This window comes from Salvia splendens, chromosome 21, assembly GCF_004379255.2.
Source record: "Salvia splendens isolate huo1 chromosome 21, SspV2, whole genome shotgun sequence".
NCBI classification, from domain to species: domain Eukaryota; kingdom Viridiplantae; phylum Streptophyta; class Magnoliopsida; order Lamiales; family Lamiaceae; genus Salvia; species Salvia splendens.
Window position 1 is genome coordinate 10441607 of NC_056052.1, and position 16329 is coordinate 10457935.

Consider the following 16329-nt stretch of genomic DNA (forward strand, 5'->3'; position numbering starts at 1 on the left):
ATGGAGTGCACCGACAAGGAACGCCTCGCTTGTGTGACTTTTCAATTAACGGGGCCCGCAGATTTTTGGTGGGATACCAAGCTAAGGACCATGAACCCTGAACGCCGTGAAGCGCTTACTTGGGAGATATTCAAGGAAGAGGTGTACAATAAGTACGTTCCCATGAGCTATAGGCGAGCAAAGGTAGTTGAATTCCATACTTTGAAGCAAGGGAATATGACGATGACAGAGTATGACCGTGCACTGTGTGAAATGACTCGATATGCTCCCGAGTTGGTGGATACATATGAGAAAATGGGAGAAAAGTTCCGTGCTGGTCTCAAGCACGAAATAAGAGTAGCAATGGCAAGTCGCAGAGGACTTTCATATTCTGAGATTTTGACTTGTGCATTAGATGTGGAAGAAGCGTTGCCTCAGGCGATGACAGTAGCAAATACTACACCAGTGCCACTTCAACAACATAATTTCAGAGATAAGAGGAAGTGGGATGGAGATCGGACTCCATATGATAACAAGAGGCAGCAACCCATCAGAAACCCACCGCAGTACGGAGGTAGGCAGAGTGCTCCCTATCAAAGGGGTGACTTCCGGCCTAGAGCCCCCCAGTGTGCTAAGTGCTTTAAGAACCATTTTGGGGAGTGCAGAGAAAAGAGCAATAAATGCTACACTTGTGGTGGAAATGGCCACTTCTCAAGAGAATGCCTGAGTAAGATTATGGGTATGGGAGCATGACAGAACAATCAAGGGTTCCGTCCGCAAGTGCGGGCACTACAAGCCGAACCGAGGGGATACTTACCCGCACCACAGCAGCAGCAACAACAACGTCGTCAAGGACTTCCCACTCAGGCAAGGGCATATGCTTTAAAAGGGAAACAGCCGACGAACCAGCAAGGGAATCAAGAGCAAGGAAACTTGGCAGGTATGGGCACGCTCCTAGACATGCCTATTGTTGTTTTGTTTGATACGGGTGCATCACATTCTTTTATATCAGCATCATGTGTGAATACTTTAGAACTGCCTATCAATAGAACTGAACAGAGAATGAGTGTGACTTCACCCGTAGGAGGAACTATAGATATTTCACAAATTTGCTCGAATGTAGAATTTACTATGGGAGAACTTAAGCTAGTTGCACACAAATTACAAGTTATGTCGATGGGGAGTGTAGATATAATTTTGGGAATGGATTGGTTGGCCGAGAATCATGTTACCATTCGCTGCAAAGAGAGAGAGATCTCTTTTCAAACCCAGGGAAAGGAGCCGACTATATTTTATGGGATTTCTATGAACCGACGCAAGTCCATAATTTCTGCACTTCAAGCGACTACTATGATGAGGAAGGGATGCCCGGCGTATCTCGTCTATCTAAGTGGAGAGGAGAAGAAAGAAAGAAGCATAGAGGATGTGGCAGTAGTGAAAGAATTTCCCGACGTTTTTCCTAACGCCCTGCCAGGACCGCCACCCGATAGACAGTTGGAGTTTACAATTGATCTGGAGTCAGGATCAGCACCGATATCTAAGGCACCATACCGTATGGCGCCTAAGGAATTGGAAGAACTTAAGATACAACTACAAGAGTTGCTAAACTTGGGTTTCATTAGACCAAGTGTGTCGCCGTGGGGAGCACCAGTGTTGTTCGTAAAGAAGAAGGATGGAACATTGAGGATGTGCATAGATTATCGAGAGTTGAACAAGTTGACACTCAAGAACAAGTATCCACTGCCGAGGATAGATGATTTGTTTGATCAACTCCGTGGAGCTGGAGTATTCTCAAAAATGGATTTGAGATCGGGATACCATCAACTGAGAGTCCGACGAGAAGACGTACCCAAGACGGCTTTCCGAACTAGATACGGCCATTATGAGTTTATAGTGATGCCTTTCGGATTGACAAATGCGCCAGCCGTATTTATGGACCTTATGAATCGTGTGTTCCATCCATACTTGGACAAGTTCGTCTTAGTCTTCATAGACGATGTCCTTATCTACTCAAAGAACGAACAGGAACATGAAAAACATTTGAGGACTACCTTGGAGACGTTAAGGGCCGAGAAAATCTACGCCAAGTTCAGTAAGTGTGAGTTTTGGCTCAAAGAAGTGAATTTCCTTTGGCACATAGTGAGTGCAGATGGAATTCGAGTAGACCCCGCAAAAGTGGAAGCTGTACAGAAATGGAAATCACCAACCACACCTAACGAAATTCGGAGCTTCCTAGGACTGGCGGGATATTATCGGAGATTTATCGAGGGATTTTCTAAGATAGCGAGGCCAATGACTCAACAACTAAAGAAAGGGGTCAAAGTGAATTGGACGCCGGAGTGTGAGGCCAGTTTTCAGTTATTGAAAGAGAAGTTGACCACCGCACCAATTCTCGCTGTGCCAGAGCCAGACACTAACTACATGGTGTATACCGATGCATCAAAAGTTGGACTTGGATGTGTACTTATGCAGAATGGGAAAGTGATTGCTTATGCATCAAGGCAGTTGCGGCCACATGAGTTGAACTATCCGACGCATGACTTGGAGTTGGCAGCAGTTGTACATGCTTTAAAGATTTGGAGACACCATCTTTATGGAGTTCGATGTGAGATATATACAGACCATAAAAGCCTCAAGTATTTCTTTGAACAAAAGGATTTGAACATGCGCCAGCGTAGATGGCTTGAGTTGGTGAAGGACTATGATTGCAGTATAAACTATCACCCAGGAAAGGCGAATGTAGTGGCTGATGCCCTAAGTCGAAAGTCTCAACCTCAATTGGCCACTTTTCTCACGAACGAAGAGAACTTGATACTAGAGTTCAGCAAAATGCGATTGGAGGTAGTGATTGCACCCGAGACAGTGGAAGGAAGGATCGCCACCTTGGTAATGGAACCCGACCTAAGGGCTAGAATCGTGGAAGCTCAAAGACGCGATACTTTACTTGAGAAAATCCGTTCAGAAGTGAGGACAGGGGAGCAAGAATATTTTCACGAGGAGGCGGATAGTGCCCTCACATTTAAGGGAAGGTTGTGCGTGCCTAGAGATGAAGGGCTTAGGAATGAAATCATGAGGGAAGCACACGAAACACCATACACTGCGCACCCGGGGAGTACCAAAATGTATCGAGATATGAAGAGACAGTTTTGGTGGAATGGCATGAAAAAACATGTAGCGGCGTTTGTGGAGAGGTGTCTAGCATGTCAACAAGTGAAAGCCCTACATCAACGACCTTATGGGAGACTACAACCACTTGAGATACCGGAGTGGAAATGGGAGCACATTGCAATGGATTTTGTGACAGGATTACCGAGATCCCAACGAGGAAACACTGTTATTTGGGTGATTATTGATCGTCTCACAAAATCTGCTCACTTTGTACCGATTCGTGATACCTATGGAGCCAATAAGTTGTCTAAGATGTATGTGAAAGAGATCATACGCTTGCATGGAGTACCAGTGACTATTACATCTGATCGTGATGCGAAGTTCACCTCTAGATTTTGGATGAGCCTACAACGAGAGTTAGGCACTAAGTTGAATTTCAGTACTGCATTCCACCCGCAGACTGATGGGCAATCAGAGAGGACGATACAGACTTTGGAGGATATGTTGAGAGCCGTAGTGCTAGATCGAGGAGTAGGTTGGGAGGAAGTGTTGCCACTAATAGAGTTCGCTTACAACAATAGTTATCAGGCGACTATTAACATGGCCCGTATGAGGCTTTGTATGGGAAGAAGTGTAGATCACCACTTTACTGGGATGAAGTGGGTGAGAGAAGAGTTCTTGGACCAGACTCGGTGGAAGAAATGATTGAGATTGTTCGACAAATTCGTGAGAGGATCAAGGAAGCTCAGGATCGACAGAAATCATATGCTGATGTTCGAAGAACCGATCTACAATTTGAGGCAGGAGATAAAGTTTTTCTGAAGGTAGCCCCATCAAAAGGAATAACTCGTTTCGGTGTGAAAGGCAAGTTGAGACCACGATTTATTGGGCCTTATGAGATTCTTGACAGAGTGGGTACCGTAGCGTATAGATTGGCGCTACCACCAAGCTTTGGGAGAGTACACAACGTTTTCCATGTGTCACAATTGAGAAAGTATGTGTTCGACCCTAATCACATAATTCATCAAGAGGAGATGATGATTTTGAATCCGAATTTGAGTTACGAAGAAAAGCCCGACGCCATTCTGGATCGGAAGGTGCAAGAGTTGAGAAATAAGTCTATTGCTTCGGTGAAGGTTCGGTGGAGAAATCATGGCGTTGAGGAAGCTACGTGGGAGTTGGAAGATAAGATGAGGGAGAAGTACCCAGAATTGTTTGAATGATTTAAGCAAATTTCAGGACGAAATTTTTTGTGAAGATGGGTAGATTGTAATACCCGTTTTTTTTCTATCTTTTTAAGCTAAGATTTTTGTTTTAAGAACGAGCGAGTGATAGACCTTGAATAAAATACCGTGTCTGTTTCGATTGGTGGTGAATGAAAATAGTAAATGCTGGAATTGTTGTTGATTAATTGTGTGGTGTAAATTGTCGATGTTGTGATATATATATATGAGTACGATGTTGTGATAGTATGATTTTGTTGAGTATGATGATGATTGTCAAGATGATCTAAACACGTGTTGTATGTAAGAATGGGATATTGTTCTGGTATGCTTATGTGAAACATGAGCATGAGTGACATAATGTCGTAAATATGTGTTATGTGTGAAAGTTCTACGATGTAAGCATGCGAACATAGGAAGATGGAGTGTTTTACATCAAAAATGGAAATTGATGAGTTGTTTTGAGAATGTTGAAATTTATGAGAAAAGATGAGTAACTAAAATGTTGTTTCAAACATATATGCGAAGTGCATGAGTGTTTTGTCTGGAATACAAATGCGTTATGAGTTTTGAAAGATTTGCATGGTGTTTGACATGTAGAAAAAAATGGGAAAATGATTTTGAGGTTGATTGTTTTGCAATATTAATGACTAGTTGTTCTAGTGGAGTATGATTGAGGAAAAATATTTATGTTGTGGAAAGTTGTTGGAATTTTTGAAAAAAAAATATCTTTGAACTTTAAATGAAAACATGTTAGTTCTTTCTTTCAGGAAAATTAATTGATCAATGGAAAATACTGTGAGTATGAATTGTCCAAAAGAAAAAAATTGAGTTTCGACAAAAAAAAAAGTTAAAAAAAAAAAAAGAAATAACTTTTTAGTTTGGAAAATTGAGCTATGGAAGTGTGATGTTATGTATGTTATGAGGTGCGAAGTATGATACGTTATTCTATGGAGTGTTTTATACGAATGATGAAAGTTGATGCGAAAGTACGTTTTAGTTGAGTCAAAACTTTTATTTTAAAAGTGAGATGTGGAATTTTTTTTGGAAAGTGTGAAAGTGTAAAGAAATTTTGTTTCAAAAGTTTAGAATATAGTTGTAAAGTTCGAAAGTGTTTTGCTATGAGATGTGAAAATGTGGTGTGTTTATCTTGAGGTATGAATCACGTAAATTATGGTAGATGATGATCTATGAGATGATGAATTGTGTTGTGAACTTAGAGGACCTAAAATATAAGCCTAGTTGACCGCGTGAATCGTAGTTCTAAGTTGAAAACTTAACAATTACTTTTCCGAGCAATGAAACATATGAGAATATGAGAGTTTAGGCAAACGCTTAAGTCAAGGTGCGAGACAAGAAGAATCGATGCTGAGAGATATTTTCATGCAACGACGAGCGATCATACTCGCGATTTAAATTAGTATAGTTTATTCTTGCGTAAGTGGAAGCACGATGGAGGTGATCTCCATACCCTGCTAAGGAGCACGAGGATGATAACCATGTCATACGAGGATAGTCATTATGACAGGCAAATAATTTTATGAAGATATGGATTTCAACTATCGTTATTAGTGGCAATGACACGAAGAATCTCAGCGTGAAATCCACAGTTCTTAGAGCGATGTTACCAGTTTCGGCTTGCGAAAGATGAACAAGGAGGTGCGACTTTAATAGATGGAACAAACTATTCTAATCAACAGTTCTTACTTGGATTATAAGAAGTTATCTTTTAGGACCTTTCAAATAGCCGTGAGCCATTGTCTATTTAACAGCTTGTTTCATTCACATCTTGCAAGTGATGCGTATTGTTTCTTTTCCTCTATTAAGTCATAACTCACTTTCAGTTCTTGGAAAGTGGTGTTGCCTTCATAACTTTGGACACTTGGATTGATTGTAGTCTTCTTTGGCCTATTATTTATATGGACCATACTTTGACTCTGTGAGCCTTTGCTATTGAGCTTCATTCCTAAGGCTGCTTGCAGTTACGTCCTTCAATATAATCACGTTTCACAGACATGTTTCTATGGGATATTCTTCTTCGAACTTTTGTTCTGCCTTTTATTTTGTCACCGTGTCTGTGTCAAGTTCTTTCTTACAGAGTGAAATTCTTTTTGGTTCAGTTCATGTATCCTTTCCATAATAGAACCTTTCTTTCTACAAAATGAAGTTAAGGCCTACATTTTGTTCCTTGCCTTAACAAACTTAATCCACTTGATTTTGTTTTCAATCGCCCCTTTGACTTTGAGTGCCTTTCACAAACTTATGAACCCATTGAGGTGATTCTGTCAGTCCATATTATGATTTTCCTTGAACCATAATCAGTACCGCTTTGTGACAACTTCCTACATTTCTCAATCCTCATGCAACTGATCATTTCTTTTCCTCAACCCTTTAAGTCATTATCCATTGATGTGTGGACCTTTCAAATTTGATCGAACAACTGAATTATCTTTTGGTGGCCTATTATGAGAGTTGACATTAATTTGATTCCATCCCATATTCATGACCTATCTTATGTTCTTTCAAGCTCCGAGGGGGTGATAATAACTAATTGTTACAATCCAAAATCGGTTCATATCCAAGTTAAGACTATTTGACTAAAGTTTGTGTTAGGAGAGTTAGGAGTAGTAGCTCGACTTTTACACGTCATGCCTTTGGAGAACGTTGACATAATTTTGGGAATGGATTTGCTTACCGAGAACCACGCAACGATTCACTGTAAAGAGAGACAGATTTCTTTTCAAGCCCCGGGCGAAGAGCCGGCTATCTTGTATGGGATCTCCATGAACCGACGAGCCTCCATAATCTCCGCATTGCAAGCAACTACGATGATAAGAAAAGGGCGTCCGGCGTATCTGGTATACTTGAGTGGGGAAGAAAAGAAGGATTTGAGAGTGGAAGACGTGGCAGTGGTGCGAGATTTTCCCGATGTGTTTCCAGAAGCTTTGCCAGGACCGCCACCCGACAGACAAGTGGAATTTACTATTGAGTTGGAACCAGGGTCTGCGCCAGTATCAAAGGCGCCATATCGAATGGCCCCTAAGGAGTTGGCCGAGTTGAAGGTACAGTTACAAGAACTGTTAGACTTGGGTTTCATTCGACCCAGTGTGTTACCATGGGGAGCGCCAGTTTTGTTCGTTAAGAAGAAGGATGGAACGATGAGGATGTGCATCGACTATCGTGAGCTTAACAAGATGACCTTGAAGAATAAGTACCCACTGCCAAGAATTGACGACTTGTTTGACCAACTTCGAGGAGCGGGCGTATTCTCGAAAATGGTTTTGAGATCAGGGTATCATCAACTAAAGGTCCGACGAGAGGATGTGCCTAAGACTGCTTGTCGCACTCGTTATGACCATTATGAATTCGTCGTGATGCCATTTGGGCTGACCAACGCCCCAGCCGTTTTCATGGACTTGATGAACCGAGTTTTCCACGAGTATCTTGACAAGTTTGTGTTAGTCTTCTTCGACGACGTGTTGGTATACTCGAGGAACGAGGAGGAGCATGGACAGCACATACGAACAGTGTTGAAAACGTTGCGAAGGGAGAAACTTTATGCCAAGTTTAGTAAGTGTGAGTCTTGGTTGACTCGAGTGAACTTTCTTGGTCATATTGTGACGGCAAATGGGATTCAAGTAGACCCAGCAAAGGTCTAGGCCGTACAGAATTGGAAATCGCCGAAAACGCCAAGTGAAATCCGCAGTTTCTTGGGATTGGTGGGATATTATCGACGATTCATCGAGGGATTCTCAAAGATTGCGAGACCGATGACGCAACTGCTAAAGAAAGGAATTAAGGTGGTTTGGACGCCAGAGTGCGAGGCGAGTTTCCAACTATTGAAGGAGAAACTGACTACAGCACCAATCCTAGCGGTACCAGAACCCGACAAGGACTTCGCCGTCTATACGGACGCGTCGAAAGTAGGACTAGGATGTGTGTTAATGCAAGATGGGAAGGTGATAGCATATGCTTCCCGACAGTTGAGACCGAATGAGTTGAATTTTCCGACGCATGATTTGGAGTTAGCAGCAGTGGTGCATGCACTGAAAATTTGGAGACATCATCTCTATGGAGTGAGATGCGAAATCTACACCGATCACAAGAGTCTCAAGTACTTCTTCGAGCAGAAGGAGCTAAACATGCGACAACGACGTTGGTTAGAGGTCGTGAAAGACTATGACTGCGGTATTAATTACCATCCGGCAAGGCGAACGTGGTCGCCGATGCTTTGAGTAGGAAGAACCAACCTCAACTGGCTTATTTCCTAACGCAAGAGGAAGCGTTGATTCACGAGTTCGACAAGATGAGTTTGGAGATAGTGAAAGCGCCCGAGACAGTGGGTGCAAGATTGGCGACGCTAGTGATTGAGCCAGATTTGAAGACCAAGCTCATAGAAGCCCAGCGACGTGATGGAAAGTTGGAGGAGTTACGTGCAAAGGTGAGAGCCGAAAAGCTTGATCATTACCGCGAGGAGGCGGATAATGCTTTGACGTACGATGGACGTTTGTGTGTGCCGAGCGATGAGGCGCTAAAAGAGGAGATTTTGAGTGAAGCGCACGACACGCCTTACACCGCACACCCCGGAAGCACGAAGATGTATCGGGTTTTGAAGCAACGGTTTTGGTGGAATGGAATGAAAGGGGACGTAGCGTCGTATGTGGAACGACGTCTGGCATGCCAACAAGTGAAGGCCTTGCACCAACGGCCATATGGGAAGTTACAACCGCTTGAAATTCCCGAATGGAAGTGAGAGCCTCTAGCTATGGATTTCGTGACGGGTTTGCCAAAGTCACAGAAGGGCAACACTGCGATTTGGGTAATCATTGATCGACTTACTAAAAGCGCGCACTTCTTACCGATGAAGATTACTTATGGTGCGGACAAACTAGCAAAGCTCTACGTGAACGAGATTGTGCGTTTGCACGGAGTGCCAAAGACCATTGTATCCGACCGCGATACGAAGTTCACATCAAAGTTTTGGATGAGTATGCAACGCGAATTGGGCACACAACTGAACTTCAGCACTGCATATCACCCGCAATCGGATGGGCAGTCAGAGAGGACGATTCAGACACTTGAAGATATGTTGCGAGCAGTTGTCTTAGATCGAGGGGAAAGTTGGGAAATAGTTCTACCATTGGTTGAATTCGCGTACAACAATAGCTATCAAGCGACGATCGATATGGCTCCGTATGAAGCCTTGTACGGCAGGAAGTGTCAATCCCCACTTTATTGGGATGAAGTCGGCGAGAGGAAGATGTTAGGGTCCGATGCTATAAAGGAGATGACTGAAATTGTGCATCAAATCCGCGCAAGGATCAAGGAAGCTCAAGATAGACAGAAGTCGTATGCGGACGTGCGTCGAACGGAAATCAAATTCGACGTTGGTGACAAAGTGTTCTTGAAAGTGTCCCCGACGAGAGGAGTTGTGAGATTTGGAGTGAAGGGCAAGCTGAAACCACGTTTTGTGGGACCGTACGAGATCAACTACGAAGTAGGTCCTGTAGCGTATCGTTTGGCGTTACCTCCCAGCTTTGGGAACGTGCACAACCTGTTCCACGTGTCACAGTTGCGCAAGTACGTGTTTGACCCCAAACATGTGATTCACCAAGAGGAAGTGATCCTAACCCCTGACATGAGCTACGAGGAAAGGCCCGAAGCAATCCTAGATCGGAAGGTACAAGAGCTACGAAACAAGTCGATAGCGTCCGTGAAGGTGTTGTGGAAGCACCATGGTCCCGAGGAAGCTACGTGGGAATTAGAAGATAAGATGAAAGAAAAGTTTCCCGAGCTGTTTGTGTGAGACGTTTAAATTTCGGGACGAAATTTCTGTTTAGAGGGGAAGGATGTAACATCCCAAACTTTTGTGACTCTTTTAATACGTTATTGGAATTTTGGAATTTATGAAACGTTTGATTTTATGTGATTAAGTGATTTGCGTGAAATAAATTGTCGTGGTAATTGTGGAATGATGAGCTCGAGTTTTTATCGTTTTCCAATGTGAGGAAAAGATTAATAGGATCATGCATTAATCCTTTTTCGAGTCAATTAATTGATACTTCCGGTCATTCCGAAATTATTGAAATAGTACTTCTCTTTGTGGATTTAATTAATTGTTTTGGGACTTTATTCCAAATTAAATCCAAACCAATGGACCCTAAATTACACTACATGAAATTCGAACTCCATCCCTTTTTCCTTGGGAGTTTCGAAAATCTCCAATAGGAGATTGGATTATTTTTCATTTGATTTAATTGGTGCTTTATGGACTCTCTTCTTTTGAAGTTAATCCAATTAAATCATGTTATATTTTATTTCTTCAACCAAAGTAAACAGAGAGTTGGGATATTTCCCTTGGCTATTTAGCCTAGCAATTTTCGGCCCTCTCCAATAAAATTGGGAGAATATTTTATTTGTTTCCTAATTTGGGGAATCCCTCTTTATTCAAATAAATTCCTATGTCAATTTAATTGGGGGTGTGAATATTTTTCTACTACTTCCCTTCCATGTCACACGCCCCATACTATTATTTTCCTTGTGGGAATTTAATTGATTGTTACCTATTTTATGGGAGCCTTTTTTTTCCATAAAAGAAATTACCAAATTTAAATCCTATTCTATTTAATTGGGGATTTAAATAATTTCCTTGTGCAAAGTCCTTGAAATTTTCGGCCCCCACCATAATTTTCCTACTTGGAGATTTAATTTAATTGTTTCCTTGTATTCATTATTTTTATTTCCCAAATTGTGGATTTATTTCTCTCCAAGTAAATATCAAATAACACTTATTTTTCAGGTTTAAAAATATTGTATGATGCATGTATGTCCAAGAAATGTGCTTAAATGTTGAAATCACATGTGATAAGTTGAAATGTGTTACGTGTGTTTTACACCTTTGAGATGTATGTTGGGTGTGGGAAATTGAGGAAAACGATGAGAGAGAAACGATAGGACATGCATAGTAATGTGTGTTGTGTGAGGCTGACTTGTGTTGTCGTTGACAAGGGTGTTGTGTATTCGTGAACTCGAGGATCGAGAGTTGCTAAGTTGGGGTTGTGATTTTGCTAAGAGAACGAGGTGGGCTTTCTTTTCAAACCTCTTTACTTTTCCGAAAAATATTATGTGGAGATATAAGGGTGGTTTAACTGTTATGTCATGCCATGGACTGTTTTGTTATGAGATTGTGTGCCTGATGCCTAGTTCGTATGAGTTTACTCCGTTAGTCTATATGGCTGTTTTGTGAAACGAATTCGGGTCCGAGTAGGGCCGTAAACCCTATCGGGCTGTGTACACTGGTGGGATCGTGAGCCGTCCTTGCAAGTCGGCCGGTCTCATGGGCGAATAGTGTGGCCACACTTTCGTCGCACTGTGGTTGTGATTGTTGGATTGATGTGAAAAGTGGGGAGATTATTTGACTGGCCAGTCTATGAAACATTTTTGGTGTTCTCGTGATAATTTCTTTACTGCGTATAAAACTCGAGATCACTGGTATGGATGACATAACTTGATAAATGTTTTCGGCATGAGCCCATTGAGTACAACAAGTACTCAGCCCTGCAATTTCTTTTAAAAATTTTGCAGGTTGAGCGGGATGTTGCGGTGGATGTTGAGCTGGCTAAAGACCCTAGGATACGTTGTGTCGTCATACATAGGCGTGATCCTTGACTCTCTTGAAACCTTATTTATCCACTGCTATGTTTTAATTTATGTCTTAAGACCTTAAGCTTTTCGTTTTGGTGTTGGAACATGTATGGTGGTGTTAGGATTTAAACGTGCATCTACGTTGTCTTTTGAAAATGGTATTCTCTGAGATTTAAGTTAAGTGCTTGTTCTACTTTAGTTTTTAGTTATTATATTTCTTAAGTCTAATTTTTCTCATTGTCTTTTTAAAAGTATTTTATCTTATGTCTTTTCAAAATTAAATATGACCTTAAAATCTTTAAACTAAGTAGTTTTCCTTTCTTCAAATTAATTAAGTTGTTCTTTTTAATTTGTAATCCATGCATGTCGGTCACGATCGCCGCGTTTGTGGTACCCCTTGCATGGGCGGTCGTGACAGTTGGGCACTTCTGGAAGCTCTCCCGAAACTAGGTAGTTGGCTAGGTCCGCATACCGTGGATCCTGTCCTACTTTTTCTTTCCCTTTTGCTGTTGTATCCTGGCCAGTGAGCTTCATTACCTCTTCCCAATCAATTTTTCTGACGGCAAAAATCACTTCACACAAGTGTTCATTCGGGGACCGGTCGTGCACTTCCTCGCTGTTCCCATCTTGCACTATCCTACTCAAATGATCAGCTACCATATTCTCGACTCCTTTTTTTTGTCTTCCACTTCCCAATCGAATTCATGTAACAGGAGTACCCATCAGATCAATCAGGGTTTTGATTCTTTCTTGGTAATCAGGTACTTAATGGCCGCATGGTCAGTATAGACGATGACCTTGGATCCTAACAAGTACTGCCGAAACTTCTCGAATGAATACACCACGGCCAACATCTCCTTCTCGGTGGTGTCATAATTCCTTTGAGCTTGATTCAATGTTTTAGATGCATAGAAGATCACATATCTTTTTCCTTCGATTTTCTGACCCAGAATAACTCCCACTGCATAGTCGCTGGCATCACACATCACTTCGAAAGGATGATCCCAGTCAGGTGCCCAGATTATTGGCGCGGATATCAGCTTTTCTTTGACAAGGTTGAAATCGGCTTTACACGTTTCATCAAAGATGAACTCCACCTCGTTTTGAAGGAGTCTGGTAAGGGGTTGGGCGATTTTGGCGAAGTCCTTAATAAATCGTCGATAAAATCCTGCATGCCCCAGAAAACCCCATATTTCCTTTTGGTCAGTAGGGAATGGCAGCTTGGATTTGACGTCCACTCTGGGTTGATCCACCTGGATACCTCTCTCTGACACCACGTGCCCTAGGATGATCCCTTCTGTGACCATGAAATGGTACTTCTCGAAATTTATGACTAAGCTCTTGGTTTGACACCTCTCCAGAACTACGTCCAAGTGATGAAGGCACGAGTCGAAAGAGTCTCCATAGACTGTAAAATCATCTATGGATATCTCTATGCACTCCTCGATCAGATCGGAAAATATGCTCATCATACATCGTTGAAATGTACCTGGAGCGTTGCACAGCCCGAAAGGCATGCGTCTGTACGCGTAGGTTCCAAATGGGCAGGTGAAGATGGTTTTGTCCTGGTCTTTAGGGTCCACGTAGATTTGAAAATAGCCGTTGTACCCATCTAAAAAACAGAAGTACTTCTTCCCAGCCAGTCGCTCCAACATCTGAACGATGAACGGCAAGGGAAAGTGATCCTTCCTGGTTGAGGCATTCAGTTTGCGGTAGTCAATGCACATCCGCCAACCAGTGACTAGCCTTGTTGGTATCAGCTCATTTCTATCATTTTGAACCACTTGGATCCCCGACTTCTTGGGGACCATGTGAATGGGGCTGACCCACTCGCTGTCGGGCACCGAAGAGATAATTTCCAATGATAGCAATTTCAAAATTTCCTTCAATATCTCCTCCCGCATGTTAGGGTTCACCTTCCTTTGTGAGTCTCGATGTGCTTTTGCTCCTTCCTCCAGCCTGATGTGGTGCATACAGACATCGGGGCTTATTCCTACCAAATCTGTAAGGCTCCATCCAATCGCTCTTTTGTTCTTGCTCATCACAGTCAGTAGCCTTGCCTCTTGCTCTTCCATAAGGCTGCTGCTGATAATCACAGGATATGAGTCTTCTTCCCCCGTGGAAAGCATACTTCAGATTTGTTGGATGTGTCTTTAAATCAACTTGTGGGGGAAGTGTGTCTGCGGGTAGAAGGCTCCTTGCAACATTCCCCTTTTTTCCAATTCATCATCTGAGAGTCCCTCCGCACTAGCAGGTAGCTGAGCCCCTGCGGCTCCAATAAATTCTGATGTCTGACAAAAGTCATTAATTGCTCCTTCTATCTCTTCATCGGTCAACCCTTGGCTACTGATCAGGTCGCACCATGCAGCTGCTTCTACATCAGCCTGTCCATATACATCCAATGCTTGGAGTTTTTCCTGCAATAATTCGGTCTCAAGAAAATCTTGGACTAGGGGGTCAATTACATCAACATAGCATAGATTTTCAGAATCGATAGGCTTCTTCAGGGCTTCATTGATGTCAAAGGTGAATTTCTCTCCATGAAAATCAATGCAAATTGTCCCCTCAGCTAGGGATGTCAATGTAACCCGAACCCGTGGGCCGGCCCGAATAACCCGATAAAAATACAGGGTTAGGGTTGTAATTTCGCAGCCCGAATTTAAAATCGGGCCATTCGGGCTGACCCGTTCGGGTTGTCGGGTTAGGCGGGCTGACCCATTCGGGTTACGGGTCGGCCCGTCGGGTTGAAGGTTTCTGCACAGCGAGCAGTTTTTGTAACGGTCATAACTTTCTCTACAAAGCTCCGATTGAGGCGTGCAATATATCCACGCGAAGCTCTTTCGAAGACGAAGAGAATGATATGTATTAGAGGTTTAGCAGACTTCAAAATCGCGAGAAACATTGACTCAAACAAGGCTGCTGCACATCCACATATTTTGTGTACATTTTCTAATCAATTTTCTATCATTTCTCAACAAACATGTAAACATACCAAAATATAGAAATATAATCAAAATCATCCAAGACAACCCTCTAAAACCATGCAAAATCCAAATACGTCAACCGACTATATAAGATCACAAAAAAATCACCATGTGGTTCATGGATTCATAAATACGCGTATATAAAAGCTTTCTTTTAGTATATTTCCAATATAATAGTGCAAAGTGTTTTGACGCCGCTTCGTCATTGAATTATGCGTACTTTGATGATTCTTAAAACAAAGATAAATTATTATTTGACTTATTTACAGCTGGAATAAATTAAATTTGACCAATTATAATTCAAGAAAACTTAGAGTTACTCCAATTAGCTAGCATCTTGATAATTCACTCTTTAACAATTCAAAATATTTTTGTTACATCTACGATGCACCTCTCACGTTATGAAAATTTTATTTAATTTTCTACGAATTGATTTATGTTTGAATTTTGAAACAAAGTGTTGATTTATGTTTTAAATACATAAACATAAACATACTATTGATAGATATTTTGTAAATAATTATGTAATGAATAAGTTATTTAAATTTAAATAACTTAATCTTTTTTAAAAATATTAAAGAAAATTAAAAATATGTATTTCATTATTGAATGATTAATTAAAAATATGTATATAATTAAAAGAAAATTTAAAATACGTATTATTTTTTGAAAATATTAAAAGAATTAAAAATACGCATTGACCCGAATAACCCGGTGGGTTAGCCCGAAACCCGAAGGGTTAGGGTTAGGGTCGAACTTTTATAACCCGAAAAAATCATAACCCGAATAGCCCGTACCCGAATGGCCCGACAACCTGAACGGGTTGGCCCGAACCCAAACGGGTTGGCCCGATTGACATCCCTACCCTCAGTCATGTCCACGATTGTCTTAGCTGTTCTAAAAAATGGTCTCCCTAACGATATACCGCTAGACTCCCTAGCTTCAGACTCACTCATCTTGATCACATAAAAGTCAGCAGGGTAAGTAAAATTATGCACTCTAACCAACACATTTTCCAACACGCCCTCGGGATTTATGCATGACCTATCAGCCAGTTGGATTAACACCCTAGTGTTTGACAACTTTACTCCCTTCAACCGATTACAGATCACACATTGCATGCTCGATTTTTACATCTCCGATAGTTATGGGTAAAGTGAACATACCCGGGTCAGCTCTTTTGGGCGGTAGCTTCTCCTACACAATTGCTGACGCTATCTCTTCCACCATGATCTTTCCATCCTCCTGGGCTTTCCCGGCTATGAACTCCTTGATAAATTTTCCAAGTGGGGGTAGCTTCACGGCTTAGAGGAACGGTATGGTGATATCCAGCTTCCCGAAAATGGACATGTAGTCCACTGGGTTCTCGTTCTTCCTCCTTGTCACGAATT

The 16329-nt window shown here is 41.9% G+C and overlaps 1 protein-coding gene across 1 annotated transcript; it reads left to right on the forward strand.

The window, feature by feature from the left end:
- On the forward strand, positions 1-732 carry LOC121784218. Its single transcript, XM_042182381.1, has one exon. The coding sequence runs from the start codon at positions 1-3 to the stop codon at positions 730-732; it is 732 nt and encodes a 243-aa protein (XP_042038315.1).
- Positions 733-16329: the final 15597 nt, after the last annotated feature.

Coding starts and splice junctions, on each gene's coding strand:
- LOC121784218 (XM_042182381.1), top strand. CDS start 1: ATGGAGTGCACCGACAAGGAACGCCTCGCTTGTGTGACTTTTCAATTA.